The 18,366-nt window shown below is 45.6% G+C and overlaps 1 protein-coding gene across 2 annotated transcripts in view; it reads left to right on the top strand.

The window, feature by feature from the left end:
* Positions 1-3,386, top strand: part of LOC307111810 (xanthine dehydrogenase/oxidase) — a 60,670-nt gene extending 57,284 nt beyond the window's left edge. For both annotated transcript variants that reach the window (XM_079791915.1, XM_079791914.1), the window contains exons 35-36: positions 397-573; positions 2,117-3,386. In XM_079791915.1, coding sequence (XP_079648041.1) covers positions 397-573; positions 2,117-2,167 — 228 coding nt within the window. In that variant the 3' untranslated portion in view covers positions 2,168-3,386. The remainder of the gene's footprint in view (positions 1-396; positions 574-2,116) is intronic.
* The last annotated feature ends 14,980 nt before the right edge of the window (positions 3,387-18,366 follow it).

Below are 18,366 nucleotides of genomic sequence, written 5' to 3'. Positions count from 1 at the left end.
TTGTCATGGTGCCTATATTCCTGTAGATGCTGTGCGTATAATTATGATTCCGGTACATGGTAGGGTCGGAGTTGCAGGTAGATTATTTCCCTAGGCTCATCACTGCGAGGAAAGGGTTAAAATTCATGCCAGGTTTTGTTTGTTTATAAACTGTAACTATTGAATATTACATTTCATGGTACATTATATTTGCATGGTGTCATCAAGCAATCACACAGTCAGAATTCAAAGAAATATGCCGACCAGGTCCAGCCATTTACTAGAGTGAGTGCTCCGGGCCCCTGATGGATTGAGGCCTGTCAGAGCTGGCGGCTGGCATTCCAGCACCACTGTCCCTCCTGCTGTGGAGGCTGGGCTTCTCGGCCTGAGTTCCTGTCCCCCACACTGTCCCCCCAGGCTGTCGGGGAGCCGCCTCTCTTCCTGGCCGCCTCCATCTTCTTTGCCATCAAGGATGCCATCCGTGCAGCCCGAGCTCAGCATGCAGACAATAATATGAAGGAGCTCTTCCGGCTAGACAGCCCTGCCACCCCGGAGAAGATCCGCAATGCCTGCGTGGACAAGTTCACCACCCTGGTATGATGGCTCTGGAGCACCCACTCCGTCTGGGGGAGGCCAGGGCACAGGCCCGTGAACTGCAGGGGCGAGTTCTGCAGGGGGACAGAGGTATTAGGCTCTCTTTCAACCACACAACCACACACCGGCTAAGGCCACCCTCCACTCTCAGGTTGAGGCAGTTCTTACAGGAAAAGAACAATAACTCCCCTTAAAGCTGCAGCTTGTAGCTGGGCCTCCTTAGAGGAAGGAGGGCAGTCTATACACCCACGGATTTCATTATTTTCCATGAAGGTGAGGGTGATGGATAAAGCTCCAGAAGAGCCTAATTGTTAGTGTCCACCACTAGCATGTGTTTTGAAACCCTTCTTTGTTAGAAACACTGTGTGAGGTACAAAGGAGATGGAGAGAAAAAGAAGAACAAGTTAAATAATCAGACGACCCACAGTTGTTCTGTGATTACCATGTGCCATGCAGATCCTGGGGACCCACGGGTGCCCTTGAAGACTTTTCAACCTTTCAAGAAGCCACGTGATCTCATTATGTGGGTTACCAGCTTGGAGATGTTTGTAGCAGAATAGAACAGGAATTCCATGGACGTTGGGATCATTTGGGGACGGCCCTATGTGGCACTCATAGTGGACAATGCCTGGCAACAGGAGGCCAGGCTAGGACAGTGTCTTCTACTGTTAGACCCTCCGAAGCAACCTGGGCTCTGAGTTTGCAATGGCAGCCTCTGTTGAGGTAGCAGAACCAGGTTCTTCCCAATCCCCAAGTTGTATTCCTGGGTTATTTGGTGGGAAATTTGATAGGCCCTTTGGGTTGAGAGGTGAAGTAGGTACTTATGGACCCAAAGTGTCCCAGGGATGGGGAGGGGACAGGAGAGCCCCTCGGGCAGGCACATCTGCCATCCCAGACCTCAGCACTGAGAGGAAGGGAGGTGGATGCTGCTCTAGTCTGGTCATCCTTCAGGTCTGCCAATAGCGTTAGTTGTGGGGCGGGAACTACCAGGCAGGGAGGATGCCCACAGCTATGCAGCAACCTTCCCACAGCCCAGTGCCTTCCACCATGGCCCCAGTGCTGACAGGTCCCCAAACCCCATTCCCTGAGAGGGCAAGTGCTGCTTGGCTCCCTGTAAACCGCACAGGTTGCAAAGTTAGCTCCTTGCAAGCAATCTGATGCACAACTCAGTGACTTAATGAGCTCCTTTGCTATGTTACAACACACCAGTGATTTCAAGTCCCTGCAGGGGACTTGACCAAGCAGCTGGTTCTATGCTTTTGAAAAACTGTGTCCTAGAAGGACTACTTCTGGATTTGGTCATCCTGTACCTCCAGAGCCTCCTAGAGTGCCTGCCACATGAAAAGTGCTCAGTAGAAAGAAGGGAATGACTAGGAAATTAAGGGGTCCTGCCAGGGGGCATCTCCAACAGCTGGGACTGCAGAGTGGTGTTTGGGCTTAGAATGGTGGCTGGCAGTGGTGGGAGGTGGCATGTACAGAGGGTGGGAGGGGGCATGCGCTATGGGAAGACCCTGGCAGTGAGTTCTCTGTTGTTCCTTTCCAGTGTGTCACTGATGTACCAGGAAACTGTAAACCCTGGTCTCGGAGGGTCTGAAGAGAAAGCCCTCAGGGAACTCTTCTCGCATGAAGCATGGAACATGCCCTGAAGAACACGAATCTATGAAAGCCGCAGGATGACAAGGAACCTGCAGGTGTTTGGAAGAACACTAAATGCATTGGAAAATTCTGATAAAAAATGTGATTTGTAAACATAATGATAAGCAAATTCAGACCTATTAGGCCCAAGGCCCAAGTGGCTAATAGGCAATGAAGGATCTCTTCAGGTCTGTCTTAATCATGTATGTGATTAAATAGATTCAGGAAGTGTTTGTGCTATGTCCCAACTCACTAGACAGACGGTGTAACCTCACGTGCTGACAGTGTCTGTCCTTCTGGAATCCCACAAACCTCCAGAAGCTTGAACGAAAGCTACTTTAAATCCACGTGCCTTCCTCAGGCAGCCTTTCCTTCGAACCCGTGAACATCATATTATCACCTCAGATCCACACACAAAACATCTTAATGGGACAATGGGATGAGATTCAAGCCTCTAACCACCTTTGAGTCATTGGAGAGAATAAAGAATGAAACAAATTCAAGGTTAATTGGGTCTAATTTTGTTAAGTTGCATAAAGTAAGATTATTCCATAACACCCAAACCTACAAACCCAGTTATTGAGTGCCTACTATGTGGTGGGTTTCTTCTCTTCCCCTTTGTGTATTTATAAAAAAAAAATCAGTTTTAAAAATCTTCCCTTGAAGCCAGAGTACTTTCCAGCTAGAAATGATACCAAAAATCAAGATCAGCCAGAAGAAAAGCAGTCAAGGAGCTGGGGTTCTCATCCCAGCTGTGTCTCTGTCAGTGTGACCTTGGAATGTCACTTCCATTTTCTGTACTTCATTTATTGCAATGAAAGGATTGGACTGGAATAATCTCTAAGGTCTTCTCCAGCTCTAAAAGTCTATAAATATGTGACCTGAAAACTCCACTTATATAAGGAACCTTCAGGTGCCAACGACTTGGCTCCCTTTCTATGGGTGTAATGAACTCTACTAAGACTCTACCTAAGGCTGGTAAAGAGAACAAGAGAAAGGCAGCCATCCCTGTGGTTTCTCTAGCTGGTGATTTCATCACTCCGTGGCTCTAGGTGGACGATGTGACCTTGTCTTGTGCCTTCATTGTATAAAATGCCCACCTTCTGCCAGACAGTGTTCAAGTTTATGGCCATGGAAGGATAGTGGACACCACACAGTTGAGGTTGGAGCTTGATGTCACTAATAAACGAAACTGTTACCTGACTGGCATATGGGAAATGCTTAGTAACAGCCATAACCGCACCAATGGCTAGTGTCTGCCATATCTTAACCAGCCTTCGTTTCTGGAGAATGCTCTCACACTGACACACACACACACACACACACACACACACAATTTTCCTACAAAGTTCCCTTCCTCAGAGTATTTTAGACAGTGTGATTCAAACTCAAGAACTTTAGAAATTGAACCAGAATTTGTCTGTTTCAAATGATTTCTCGGAGGCATACCCCAGGCTGAGATGTGTCAGCTGCTATTAGCATGGCTGAAAGGGCTGAACAATGACTGTGAATTCCGTTCAGAGCTTAGGAACAGAGGCGAGGCAGAGGGGCCGTGAAAACCAAACAAGCAAGTGTTTTGTGACTCGAGGTGCTGTCTTCCTGAGACACCTGGCCTTGCCCTGCTGTGTTGGTCAGAAAACTGCCTCAAGTCTGTCTCCAAAGTGAGGATCCTTGGTCACAGGTTGCAGGGAACAGTGCCTGCAGTATCACACAGGAACCTGCAGAGGGCGATGGAGGACAGGATATGAGAATGTAGTGTGCAGGCCCCACAGCATTGCATGTAAGGTTAGTTACTAGGGAACTGACTTTGGCTCTCACAATAGACCAAATGCCTTCAAAAGTCTCTCTAAGAGCCGGATTTGAAGCTGACATAGGGTTTCACATGGACAAAAATCTCCACAAAAGACCTCTCTGAGGACATGGGTCAGTCCTGAAAGTCTGGGCTCCTGACAATGGGGGAGGCGGGGCCAGTCTTATTGTCTGGGTATGCAACTTGCCAGGTGCTGAGTTTGGTGCTTTGCTTAAGGAGTCTCATTTATTCCTCCCAGTGCCCTTAAGAGGTGGGCCTTTCATCTCTGTAATGACACGAAGGAGATGCCCTACCCACAGCCAGGCAGAGGGCTTCCTCAGGGACGTTTACCCCTGGAAAACCACCCCAGCCCATGGACTGCTATGTGGCCAGGAAACCTGGCGTGTATGGGACTTGATCGGCCTGTCAGAGTGGACTCATGCGGAGCAGGCTCACAGAGGCTGGTGGAGGCACCTGAATGCCTCCCTGTGCACCTGGAGGCGGGGGCAGCATCCTCACGCTGGCGGGCCAGGCTGTTGCACCTCCGTCCCAAGGCAGAGGGTGAGCGGCCTCCTACTTCAGAGCTAAGGTGGCTGGGAGACCAAGACGTGAGGACAGAATGGGTGGAGGTCATAGGAGGGACCCCGGCAAGGGATAAGGACAGAAATAGTCCCAGCTGATTGATTTATGACGGGACATCCCTGAGCCCATGATATTTTTATCTTTTGCTGAAGGGGGCCCTGGAAACCATTCCATTTGCTGCCTGTTTTAGATGCTGGGATAAGGCCGCTTCCTGGACCTGCTGAGGTTGACATCACCCGAGGCCCCCCAGGCTCAGGGGCCTGCCCTTTTGTTGTGTCTCTATCCTGAACTGGGGGCCTACTTGTTCCCTAAGGCAGGAGACAGATCCCGTGACAACCTTGTCACCTGAAACAAAGCAGCCCACTGACAGGAGTGGAAATGTCAGGCACTGCCTGAAGGGTTTTGGCGTCATCTCTGCCCTTGAACTGGCCTGGCTCTGGCCTTGCATAATCCCCAGACCACTCAGCATCCCAGAGTTGGAAGGACCTCAGGAACCATCAAGTTCAAACTCTTTGTTTTAGAGCTGCAAAATGTAAGCCCAGAGAGGGTACCTGACTTGTTTAGGGTTGCACAGCCCTTTAGTGAGAGAGACAGGCCTACAGCAATGCTGTCTGACTGCTGGTCCAGACTCTTTAAATGAGATCAGTATATAAACTTGCGCCTTTTCGTGTGCATTTGGGTCGGATGTCTGGGGGATACCATAGAAATCGAGTTACACTGGCTGGGAAGAAGTCATGGAGAGCTTGGGGCCCAAGATGAACACTGTGGCAGGAGGGCCAGAGACCTTACAGCTGCCTAAGCTGCTAGGACAGGAAGCTCAAGTGGGATTCTTTCTTAAGCCTCACAGGTGGGCACAAAACCATAAGTGCAAAACATCCCCTCTTTCCAAATTGAGGTGCTAAGCCATTTTTGCAAGACTTGTGGAGAGGGTGGCTGGAAATGCTTTTGCCACCTTCAGCTCATCCCCTACCTCAGGTTATAAGGGATTGAAATATAGAGTTTGGAGGATTGGAGAGAGGATTTCTTTGAAAATAGCAAGCTGTACATCCTCCTTACCAAAGAGGGCAGGGGTGGGGGGAAGAGAGAGAGCTTCGAGTGGGCCACTCAGAAGCCCAAACCATGAGAGCAGCTTGAGAAGCTGTGGTTGGCTCAGCCTGAGGCAGCAGGACAGGAAAGGAGCAGTGTCAGGGCAAGGATACCAGTGTGGCTACACTAGACTATGCCACCCAGGAGGACTGCCTGGAGGAGGGGCGGGTGGTCATATAACCCCAATAGAGAGAGGACCATCTTGTGCCCAGGGATCCAAATAGCCTTAGGTCAGCTTTCTCAGTGTGGCCCATGAGAAGTAGTCACACATCCTTGCCCTGTGTCCTCTGTTCCAGCTTCCCCACTCCTCCACCCCCCACTCCAGGAGGAAAGCTTTCCCTGCTTCCCACCAAGGCTGGCCTGAGTTCCTGCCCGGGGGCAGTGGCAGGCAACCTGCCCAGCCCACGGCTGGTTATTTAGGAACTCAGTGTACCAGGGAGGAGCTGGCCAAGCCCTCTGCTCCTCTTTTCTCTTCTTCTCTCTTGGGCAAGTCGCTTAGCTCCTCTGAACCTCAGTCTTTTCATCTGTAAAATAGGCCTGGATAATCATACCCACCTGTTGTGAGAATTAAGAGAGAGAGAGAGAGAGAGAGAGAGAGAGAGAGAGAGAGAGAGAGAAGAGAGAGAGGCTTAAAAGCACTTCGAAGAGTGCACCGCTATCATTTCCAGGTCTTTGATCAAAACACAGGTGTGAAGAAAGATGCAAGAATGAGCCAAACCCTCGATGGACTGTAATGAGACGTGGGATGATGGGGAACTGGCGGCACATACAGGGCTGTGGTCTTAAACCAGGTAAGACCAGCTCATCTTATTATATTTTAGCACAAATGACAAAAGTCATGGATTAGCATGTCTCAGCTTCTCACACAAATGTGATTTCCCCAGGACACTGGGTAGGAGGAGGACTGGCTCTCAGCTCCCCGTGACTGACTAAGTGAGATTGGGGAACAGAGCCTAATCTCACCCAGCTGTCTTCCTGGCCTTTATCCAAAAGCCTGGAAGGAGATGGTCCCTCCCTTTTGTTACCCATGACATTTAATCCTGTCTGGGAATGACAGCAACTGACAGTCTCACGCCAGGAACTTCACTTTGCATTGTTTCACGTAACTCTTGCAATGAACCTATGAGGTATGTTTTGCAATCACACCCATTTTATGGATGAGCAAACAGAGGCTCTGGGGCAGAAGGTGATGGTGCAGTCAAGAGCACTAACTGTGAAACCAAGTCATGAGTTCCAGTCTTGGGTCTCTCACTTAGCTGTTGGGCAAATTACTTAAATCTTTGCACTTCTACTTTTCAACTGGGAAACAGGGATAAAGATGGTTCTTCCATCGAGTTGTGGGGAGAATGGCAAGCATCAGAAAATGCACACACACACACACACACACACACACACACACACACACACACAAACATACACACCCCTCTTCTTACTGTCCTCTATACCAGCTTTGAATCCAAGGCAAAGAGCGGGGCTTGGCTTGTTGTCAGAAGGAAGATACCTTCCACAGAAGGAAGACCCCGTCCCTCTCTTTCCAAACCCAGAAGAGCCCCTTCAGGACCAGAGGCATGTTGAGTGGCCTCAGCGGGGGAGAAAGGAAACTGCCCCAGGGCCACTTCCTCCACACCCACTGGGGCCCTTAATCTTAGGAGGGAGGCCCAGGTAGTTTGTTTGTATGACTGAACATATGTATGTGGTCTTGCCCCATTTCTTCTTCCTCCTGGACACCCAGGGGTCTCAGGAAAAGTCACATGGAAGTGATCTCTGTGCTCTTAGAAGTGGGCTCAGGGCTTCTTGCAAGACTCCTGCGTCCTTCATAGACCCTTTGGGATTGGTGGCTCTGGCCCCACGGTAGCTGGTGGCTGTGGGGTGGGTCTAGGCTTTCCTATGAGCTATCCTAACCGGGCAACAGCTTCCCTTCCCCATCCCTGACCTCTACTCTGTCCCCGAGGCCAGAGGGGGCTGTGCACAGTTGCTGGTAATTTGTGAACCTCAGTTGATGAGGACCCTGGCTCTCAAGTGGCTCGGTCCTCGGGTCCCTAAGTCCCACAGCCAGGCTCTCTCCTTCCTCAATTTCACATGCCATGTGCTCCTGAAGGGCAGGTGCCAGGCTCTGCTCAGGGCTGTGCTGGAAAGAGCATGGGCTGCAAGTGAGGGCTCTGCCCTCGTGGACAGGGATGAGCTCTCTTTCTTTGGGTCAATTACCTGCCTTATGAGCCCCAGTTTCCTCCTTTATAAAAAAAGGAAAGTCAGTGTTGCAATGTGAAATGAAAGGACCTATGAAGCAAAGAATTAGTCAGCCCAACGTCAGCAGTGCTGAGGTTGAGGAACCCTGGTCTCTCCTACCACCCTGACGTCAGGGAAGCCACGGAGGACTCTGGGGGTGGCCGGGGCAGAATTAAAACCCATCTGGTTCTTTCTCCTGATCTTGTTGTCTCACTATGTCATCATGGTGTCAGTCCTACGCAGCAGGTGTGTGATAACCATCTCTCTGTAGAATAGGAATCTCTCCTAAATTAGGTATATATCTAAAATTTCTTATTTCTACATGGATGCTCACGAGGTAGCCACCCCCGCATAGTGAATTAGCCCCCATGCAGAAAAATTATCAATGGTGATACTCAACTTTGACATTTGCTTTGAATCCTTTATCAGACCCACATAATTATTTATTTTGTAGTACAGTTTCTATTGAGATTATACCCAGAAGTGGGATGTCTGGTCTGTGAGTCATGTTTTGAATATTGTTTATAATCAGATGCATTATAATTTTCTTTGCTTCCCTGTGGAGGGTATACTTTTTCCCTTAAGAACTTTTTCCTTAGCTGAAACATATTAATACTCTATGTATCAAACATAAATAATTTGGAGAAAAAGAAAAGACACATATGTACTCTCCACCCAGTTCTAAAAACATTTGCTTGCCCATATTTGTTTCCCAAGTTTAAAAACGAATGTTGAAGGTATAGCTGAAGCCTTCCATTTTATCCTTCCATCCTCAGATTCTCCTCTAGGCCTTGAGGTAAGCAGAATCCAAGGTTGGTTTATATCCTCTCGATTCATGTTTTTATAACTTTACTATGTATATAACCACAGGATATACCCACAGGATATATCCACAGGGTATATACTACTTATGTGTGAGTGTGTTTTAAAATTCACTCCCATCAACCATGAGAATAACTGAAATTAGAAAAACTAAAAAAAACAAACAAGTGTTAATAAAATACAGGGTAACTGGAACTCTCAGACACTTCTAGGGAAGTAAATTGGTAAAACCAATTTGGAGAACTAGTTGGGAGTCTCTACTGAGAGTATGCATACTTCTGACCCAGCCACTGCTGAGAGTATACCCAAGAGAAATGCATGCACAGATGCACCAGAAGAAAAGTTCAAAGTGGATCATAGCAGCACTGCCTGTAATAGCCCCAAACTAAAATAATTCCAAATGCAGATGACACATAGAGTGCATAAATGAGTTTGAGAAGGATAGGTGTGTTTTTTTATTGTATTACAAGTCTTCTTTTTTCCATTGATTTTTAGAGAGAGTGGAAGAGAGAGGGAAAGATAGACATATCAACGTGAGAGAAACACTTCGATTGGTTGCCTCCTGCATGAGCTATGATCAGGGCTTGGGCCTGCTAGATAGGAGCCTGCAACTAAGGTATGTGCCCTTGACAGGAATCGAACCCAGGAACCTTCAGTCTGCAGGCCTACACTCTGTCCACTGAGCCAAATTGGCTAGGGCTTTTGGAAGGTTTTTGATGGTTGTTTCAATTTCCTCACTGCTGATCAGTCTATTTAGATTTTTTTTAATTCTTCATGCTTTAGTCTAGGAAGGTTATATATTTCTAGGAACTTATCCATTTCTTCCAGGTTATTGAATTTGGTGGCGTATAGACTTTCATAATATTCTAGTATGGTCCTTTGTATATCTGTGATGTCTGTGGTGACTTATCCTCTCTCATTTCTGATTTTGTTTATATGGGCCTTTCTCCTTTTTTCCTTAGTGAGTATAGCCAGGGGTCTGTCAATTTTATTAATCTTTTCAAAGAACCAGCTCTTTGTTTTATTACTTTTTTGTATATCTTTTTGTTCTTTATTTCATTTAATTCTGCTCTAATTTTTATTAATTCCTTTTTTCTGCTGACTTTGGGTTGCTTTTGTTTTTATTTTTCTAGTACTTTAAGATGCGATGTTAGGTTGTTTACTTGGTATTGCTCTTGTTTCTTGAGATAGGCCTGTAATGATATAAACTTGTCTCTCTCTATCTTTTGATCTCATCTTTTATTTCTCCTTTGACCCAGTCATTTTTTAGTAGTATGCTGTTTAATTTCCATGTATTTGTGGGGTTGATTTCTAATTTCAAGGCATCGTGGTCAGAGAATATGCTTGGTATAATTTCAGTCGTCTTGAATTTGTTGATGCTAGTTTTGTGACACAACATATGGTCTATCCTTGAGAATTTTCCATGTGTGCTGGAGAAGAATGTATAATCTGATGTTCTGGGATGAAGTGTTCTGTAAATGTCAATTATGTCCATTTGGTCTAGTTTTTATTTAAGGCCAATGTTTCTTTATTGATTTTCAGTTTGAGCTATCAATTAAGTATTAAGGTTTCAAACTATGATTGTGTTTTTATCTGTTTCTCCCTTTAGTTCTGAAAATAGTTGTTTTATATATTTTGATGCTCCCTGTTTGGGTGCATATATATTAAAAAGTGTTGTTTTCTTTTAAAAAAATACATCTTCATTGATTTCAGAGAGGAAGGGAGAGGGAGAGAGAGATAGAAACATCAATGATGAGAGAGAACCATTGATTGGCTGCCTCCTGCACACACCCCCACTGGGGATAGAGCCCTAAACCGAATTGAGCAGTGACCTCCTGGTTCGTAGGTGTAAGCTCAACCACTGAGCCATGCTGGCTGGGCAATGTTATGTTTCTTGATGTCCATCTTTGTCTCTTGCTATCTTGAAATCTATTTTGTCAGATATGTATATGTCTATACCTGCTTTTTTGTGGATGTTGTTTGCTTAGAAAATAATTTTCCACCCTTTTACTTTGAATCTACCTTTGTCTTTGCTGATTAGATGTGTCTCTTGTAGGCAGCATATGGTTGGTTTTGTTTTTGATCCACTCTGCTATTCTGTGCCTCTTTATTGGTGAATTCAGACCATTTACATTTAGGGTAATTATTGATATATGAGAATTTCCTATAGCCTTTTTATTTGTTGTTTTCTGGTAGCTCTGTGCCTCCATTGGTCCTTTTCCTTTATGTTTTTGTATGTTATTTTTGCTTGGTGGTATTCCATACATCTTTCCTCTTTTTTAATATACTGAGTGGCCAGATTGTTATGCTCTCTGAATGCCTGGTGCATGAATTCGTGCATGGGTGGGGTCTGGCCAGCCTGGCCAGGGGGAGGGGCCATGGGTGGTTGGCCGGCCTGCCTGCTGGTTAAACTCCTGGTTGAGGGGACAATTTGCAACTTTCTTTTATTATCTTACCTAATAATAGACAAACACTTAAATTGACTGTACCTCTGCTACGCCACCAGCCAATCAGGAGTGTTATGCAAATTAACCCAACAAAGATGGCAGTTAATTTGCATACTCAGCAGCTGAGTGACGGGAGCGGGACACTTGCGTTGTCCCCATGGCAATGATGCAGACATTCTACCCGACTCCTGGTCTCTCATGGCCTCTGGCAACATGGAAAGGAAGGGACGGAGCGGAAAGAGGCGGCTCCCAGAGTGGAAAGGGCCTGGGCCAGAGTGGAAAGGCGGTGCCGGCAGCCAGGGAAAGGAAAGCCCATTCTAGCATGAATCTTCGTGCATTGGGCTTCTAGTATAGGATATACACTGAGTGGCCAGATTATTATGGGTTCAGAAATCATAATAATCTGGTCATTCAGTGTATGTCCTGGTTTGGGGATTTAAAAAATGTATATATATATTATTGATTTTTTACAGAGAGAAAGGGAGAGGGATAGAGAGTTAGAAACATTGATGAGCTGCCTCATGCACACCTCCCACTGGGGATGTGCCTGCAACCAAGGTACATGCCCTTAACCGGGATTGAACCTGGGACCCTTCACTCTGCAGGCCAACGCTCTATACACTGAGCCAAAACGCCAAGGGCTGGTTTGGTATTTTTGTATGTGGTTACCATTAGGTTTATAAAGAATGAAGTTGCATATTACTGTAGCTTTTTCTCTTTTGAGTGCAGCTGATCTTCAACTTTCTTAGCCAGTTGAGACCTTTCCCTCGTCTCCTTTGTGTTTTTGTGTCACAAATTATCCCTGTTTATGCTGTGCTTTCTTTGTTGAATTAAAGATAACTTGTTGAAATTTCCATGGGAGAGAAAATTTGCACTCTTGCACTGCCATTCATCTGATGTCAATCCCCCCGCCCCCGGGGTTTTTTATTGTGATTGCAAAACATGCTTCAGCAAAAACCATGAGGAAACTTTTTAAAAAAGGCTATTACTTACAGGACTTAGATATTACATGACTCACCTGGGCCCACACAGTGAGGTCGTAGGGTTTGGGCGGGGGGAGGTTGGGGCGCGAGCCTGTGAGCCTGGGGTTCTGCTTTTATTTGGGTCAAAAGTGGGGGGGGGGGGAGGGAGCTAGTGTTTTGTAGGCTCTTTCTTTATTGGTGAATTTAAAACATAAGAGCCGAAATTGAAAGCATGGGGAGAGAAAAGCCGAGTACCGGTAGCTCAAATGGCCAGTTATTGAAATCAACCAAGATCTAAAACAAAGGAGCCTCAGCCTGGGGAGTGCCTGGCTCCTTATCTAGTGCCAGGACTGGCAATGAGCATATCCCATAACCTGTAAAGGGCTGGCCCAGGGCAGGGCCACCTCTTGTGTGGGCCTCAAGGTGGGGCTGTGATCAGCCATCTCTTATCCGTGGTGGGCCTCACTTTCAGGGTTACTGGGCTGACTTTGTAAGAGTACCACACTTGCCAGAAGATTGCTGTCAGAAGATTCTAGAATCAGAGGAACTTGGGTTCAAATATCGATTCCCACTTCCCAGATGTGCGAGTTACTTAACCTCTCAGAGCCCAGCTGCTTCCACATCTATAAAACAAGAAACTATCTCTAACTCATAGGGATATTGTGGAAAGGAAGGAGATCCATACAGAATGCCCAGGCTAGGAAACTGGCACATATTAGCAACTTTGTAAATCTAGGTCCTCTTCCAAATGTCTCCACTATGGAGGTGATTTAGCATTGACCCTTAGACCAGCCTCAGGAGTGGAGGCCTCTCATTGCAGTGTTTATAGAACTATATACTCTTCTAAGAGAGCTTAATATTACTTGCTAGATCAGTAAGAAAATGTAATTGTCTAAATGTACCCAGTCATCAAATAAGGCAAGAAAATAAAGCTAACAATATAAGTAATCCCCTTAAGTTGCTCAAGGAGAATTGCTCAGTGTGCTGTGACATGGGTGCAGCATTGTGGCTCATGAGACTAAATATTGCTTCAGAAAAATGACAAACATCATGTCATGAAATTTTGGTGTTACTCACGAGTAGCTAAAATCTCAAATATTCATCAATGTGTGCCACAGATCAACTGGCCTTCAAGGTTTTGGAGAGAGGGGTAGACCTCTTCCAAAAGTGCAACCAACGATGGAAGGGAAGGTCCCATCAACGGAGGACAGCAGTGGCCAGGCTGGCCAGGTCCACCAGTGAGGGGTTTATGCAGCAGGGAAGACTCTATGCAGAAGGTCACTCCATTTTCCTTTTCTTCTCCTTGAGTGTTGGGAAAACTGAACAGATGCTAGAGAACAGATCTGAGGTGTCCAGCTTGCTCTCTGTCCCTGATCGCTTTGGGGACTATGCTTCCTTTTTGGATTGTATGCCTCAGATTGTGAAAGTGGTTTAATGGACTCCCCCTGCCCCCGCCCCCAGGAGATAAGGGGTTCTTTCTTTTTTAAAAGAAAAATAAAGCAAATAACAGTATTAATAACACTCAGTTCTTATGGAGAGTGTTCTAGTACAAGGACAAAATTAGAACAGGAACAGCAGGTGATCTTCCTGTAAACTTCTGCATTCTGAATTGAGTTTGTAGAGGCCACTGTCATAAAACTATGGAGGCAGCTGTGGGAGGTATGAAAGAAGCTCTCGAGTTTTCATATGATAACTATTTTAAAGATATCAATATATAAGCCTGGCATCTGCATCTTTCCTCAGGGGAGCAGTGATATTTAGGAGAGAAGGTGATGCACTTGGGTCAGTTTCCACAGTGTTGGCTCAGGGATCATGAATTGTCTATAAGATATAATGAGGGTGCTCTTTAAGCCTCTCTGACCCGCCCTATAGTTAATCAATGCCCAGCACAGTGCCTGAGACATGCGGAGTCTCCTAAAGTTGGTGAATGAATGGATGTGTGACTATTACCTAGTGTAGAAGTTGCTCGAAAGCCCATCCTTCATGCAGAGTGTGGGGATGGAGACACTTAAGACCAAGGACTTAGGGATGAGACCAAAGTTGTCTTCTGCTTAGGAGCCCAGGATCCTCAGTGATATCCTTTGCATGTGCAGCTTTGCATGTGGGTCAAGCCAGACATCTGAGCCATGCTCCCCTGCCTTTAATCGGAACCACGTTCTGTCACTGCTGTCATTCATTTTTTCATTCATTCATCCATCCATCCATTCATTGTTTAATAAATACTTCTTGAATAAGTACTCTGTCTAACATATCCACACTGTGTTTTGCACTGAAGAAAACAGATAAACATCTCTACCCTTGGGGAACTTAATGTATTAGTGAATGTAATACTGGACGTTGCAACAGGCAAATCCAGAAATCTCGGTGAGAAAACACAATGCAAGCTTATTTCTTGCTCCTACAAAGTTCAATACATGACAAGAGTGGGGGAGGGAAGTGCTCAGATTACTGTATTTATTTAAGGACTTTGGCTGATGGAAGCTCTGCTGTCTTCATTGTGTGGCTTCCAAGGTCCACTTGGGCATTGACATTAGCCATCCAACTGTGGGAGAGAGAATGGGAGCTGTGACATTGTGAACAGCACTTTCTCATATTACATTCACCAGAACTCAATTATACGGCTTTCTACACATAGAAGCGGGCTGAGAAATGTCATTCCTGGCTGGGCAGTGACTTCCCAGCAGAAACTCTTCAATAGAGAAGAAGGGTATGGATATTTGTAAGGCAGGCAGAGACATCTTGCACACTTACATTCTAATGGGTGCAGGCAGAGAGACCATAAATTCATAAGTGAGGTCATGGTATAATATCTCAGATGATTAATAAGAAAAAAGTCAGAGGAGGAGGATAGGGGTTGTAAACAGTTGTGAAAATAATTTTCTCAATGGTTACTCATTGGGCCGTATTGTCTACAGAGCACATGTGACTTGATCTCTGGGTGAAGCAGTAAAGGCTCTTCTTCCCCAATTGTGCTAGAGCAGCTCAGATGGGAAAGAGAGACCTTATTTTGTGTGCAGACAGACCTACTCTGTTGTCACCACAAATAACCTTGGAGTTCCAGAGCTTATTGAATGCCAAAGACATTATCAAAAAACATAACAGATGAAGACTGGTCAGGTGGGGTTGAATTTGCTTCTGGGCCTTTTCTATTTGTCTAGCTTTTATACATCTGCAGCACTAACTCAGGCTGAAGTTCACATCCCTTTAGTTTTGATTCTGTGTCCACTTCTGAGTAATCCCTTCTTGATTCTAAAGGAACCTACTTCTCAGTTACATGTAGAAAATCAGGGGTTGATTTTCTCCCTGGTAATAATGTGACCTTTATGTTGAGGAATACCGGTTGGTTACCTCATATCAATGATAAAATGAAAGTTGCTGGTGAGGGAAGTTCAATGGTGTTGATATATGGAATGATGGAAGAAAATTCCACATTTGGTAAATGACAGAGGCTTAAAAATTTCTGAAATCCACTTGTTCCTTGTATTGTGGTCTCAACTGATAAGCATTTTTAAAATTTTTATTTTTAAAAATATATTTTTATTTATTTCAAAGAGGAAGGGAAAAGGAGAGATAGAAACATCAGTGATAAGAATCATTGATCAGCTGCCTCCTGCATGCCCTCTCCTGGGTAACAAGCCCTCAATCCCGGGCATGTGCCCTGAACAGGAATCGAACTGTGACCTCCTGGTTCATAGGTCGACCCTCAACCACAGCTACACCAGCTGAGCTCATAAGCATTTTTTATCTTTTTCATAGACTTGGCTCTCTACTGGGCAGAGAATGTAATGTAAGTTATAGTTGGCCTATTCCCAGAACATGAATTCCATTAATTCAGCCCAAATTTGGGAATTCATTCAACATTGAAAGCATATATAGGAGGTCATCAGCAATATAGTTGGAAACACGGTTCTGCTCCTGGTCTCAGGGGCTTCACTAACCAGAAGCCTGGATTTCAGCAGGACTGAGAAGGACTCTGAGGGCTATGCTCACAGTCCTGGGGTTCATGCTCCATAGTTAGTGAAGAGACACCAGGGAGATGACTTCTGTGCTGCAGAGTGGGTGACAGATATAGAAACTGACACTCACTCAGCCGTCAGATAGCAACTCAAACTTTCTGCCTCTCATTTTCTTTGTCTGGAGAGGAAAGATAATAACAACTTCCTGGCCCATTCCACGGGGCTTTTATAAGGATCAAATGAAATCACAGCATGCACAAAGAAATTCTCTTCAGGTGTTAAGAGCTATAATTAGGACTGGTTAATAATCTGGATGTTTGGAGAACCAGGGAGGACTTGTGTGGTGGGCAGTGATGCTCTGAGAATGTGGCAAAATCTTTCGTCCAGAATGGGCATGTGTAGGAGGAAAATCAGGTATTTGGCAAGAAAATTAAGAAAAGTCTGAACCATGGAATGTGATTTTTCTTCTTCTCAAGTAAAGTTTCTTTCTTTCTTTCTTTCTTTCTTTCTTTCTTTCTTTCTTTCTTTCTTTCTTTCTTTCTTTCTTTCTTTCTTCTTTCTTTTTTCTTTCTTTCTTTTTTTTAATAAAATATATTTTTATTGATTTCAGAGAGGAAGGAAGAGGGAGAGAGAGATAGAAATATCAATGATGAGAGAATCATTGATCAGCTGCCTTCTGCAAGCCCCACACTGGGGATGGAGCCCACAACCTGGGCAAGTGCCTTGACCAGGAATCAAACCATGACCTCCTGGTCCATAGGTCGATGCTCAAACACTGAGCCACACTGGCTGGGCTCAAGTGAAGTTTGTTGTAAGTGAACAGGGGACACCTGTAGGGTACAGACAGATGCACATCTGGGTGCAGAGAGAGGGAGTGAGCAGCCCAGAGGTGCTGCTGCAGAGGCAGGCACAGGGCTGACCCTGAGACCTCCGGGGGATGGGAGACCTGCCAGGGCAGCAGCTGCCAGAGCACCAGAGTGGCCAGGCATTCAGAGAACCTTCGAGCACTTTCCTGAATCACTTCTTCCAGGGAATGCGTGGCCCAGAGAGCTCACTATGCCAGAAGTTATGACTTGGCTCTTCGCAGCATTTTTACTCTTCTTATCTCTTGTGATTTCCTGAAAGTGTTGTTCCAAGAGGAAGACTTGTTTGTGTCCAGGGGGCTTCAGGGCTTACCTGACTTTTTCATGGACTTTGGGACCTCGTCTACAAACGCAGTGCAAATTATAAAGCAACATGTTCCTTTGAAAAGTGCGGTAAGTGAATGTAATGTAAGGTATAGTTGGCCTATTCCCAGACCATGAATTCCATTAATTCAGCCCAAATTTGGGAATTCATTCAACATTGAAAGCATATATAGGAGGTCATCAGCTTTCAAAAAAAAAAAAAAGAAGAAGAAGCTTATTTTAGACTGTTCTTCCCTAATTTATAACATCTGGAAAAACCACAGAGAAAAAAATGGTCACAAATATTTTGCTGAATAAAAGGTAATACTAATTTAAAGTTTTTTGGTCAAATCTCAGTATTAAAGAAATAAATTATTATTTTAATTACTAGAGACCCGGGAGGGGGTTGTTCCTCACGCAGCCGGCACTCTGCAATACAGGACCCCTTGAGAGATATCCGGCCACCCGTTTAGACCCGATCCCAGTCCTTTATTTCCCCCATTGACCTTCCCCATAAAGGGGCAGTTGGACATCCCTCTCACAATCCAGGACTGCTCACGCCCAACTGCTCACCTGCCTGCCTTCCTGATTGCCCCTAACCGCTTCTGCCTGCCAGCCTGATCACCCCCTAACTACTCTCCTGCCAGCCTGATTGATGCCTAACTGCTCCCCAGTTGGCCTGATTGCCCCTAACTGCCCTTCCCTGCCATCCTGGTCATCCCTAACTGCCCACAACTGCCCTCCCCTGCAGATCATCTTGTGATGGCCATCTTGTGTCCACACAGGGGCAGCCATCTTTGACCACATGGGGGCGGCCATCTTGTGTCTTGGAGTGACAGTCAATTTGCATATTACTCTTTTATTAGGTAGGATTACAGAAATAAAATATGAGAGACAGCATGAGTCCTTCTTGAAAATGTATTTTGCTCTCATTTTTTCAGTGCTTCCCGGTAAAGGGGAACTTCACCTCTGGGAGGCTGAAGACTGGCAGATGGGGGACAAGTAAGTCACTACGTATATACTGAGCATCTACTGTGAGTCACACACCTAACCTAAGCCCCACTTAATTCTCACACAGTGGATTCTTACCAAATAGGTATAGTCGCCCCCATTCCATAGATA

The sequence above is a fragment of the Cnephaeus nilssonii genome, assembly GCF_951640355.1.
Source record: "Cnephaeus nilssonii genome assembly, chromosome: 15".
Taxonomy (NCBI): Eukaryota; Metazoa; Chordata; class Mammalia; order Chiroptera; family Vespertilionidae; genus Cnephaeus; species Cnephaeus nilssonii.
The sequence above is the reverse complement of the archived record's forward strand: the minus strand, read 5'-3'. Positions and strand labels throughout refer to the sequence as shown.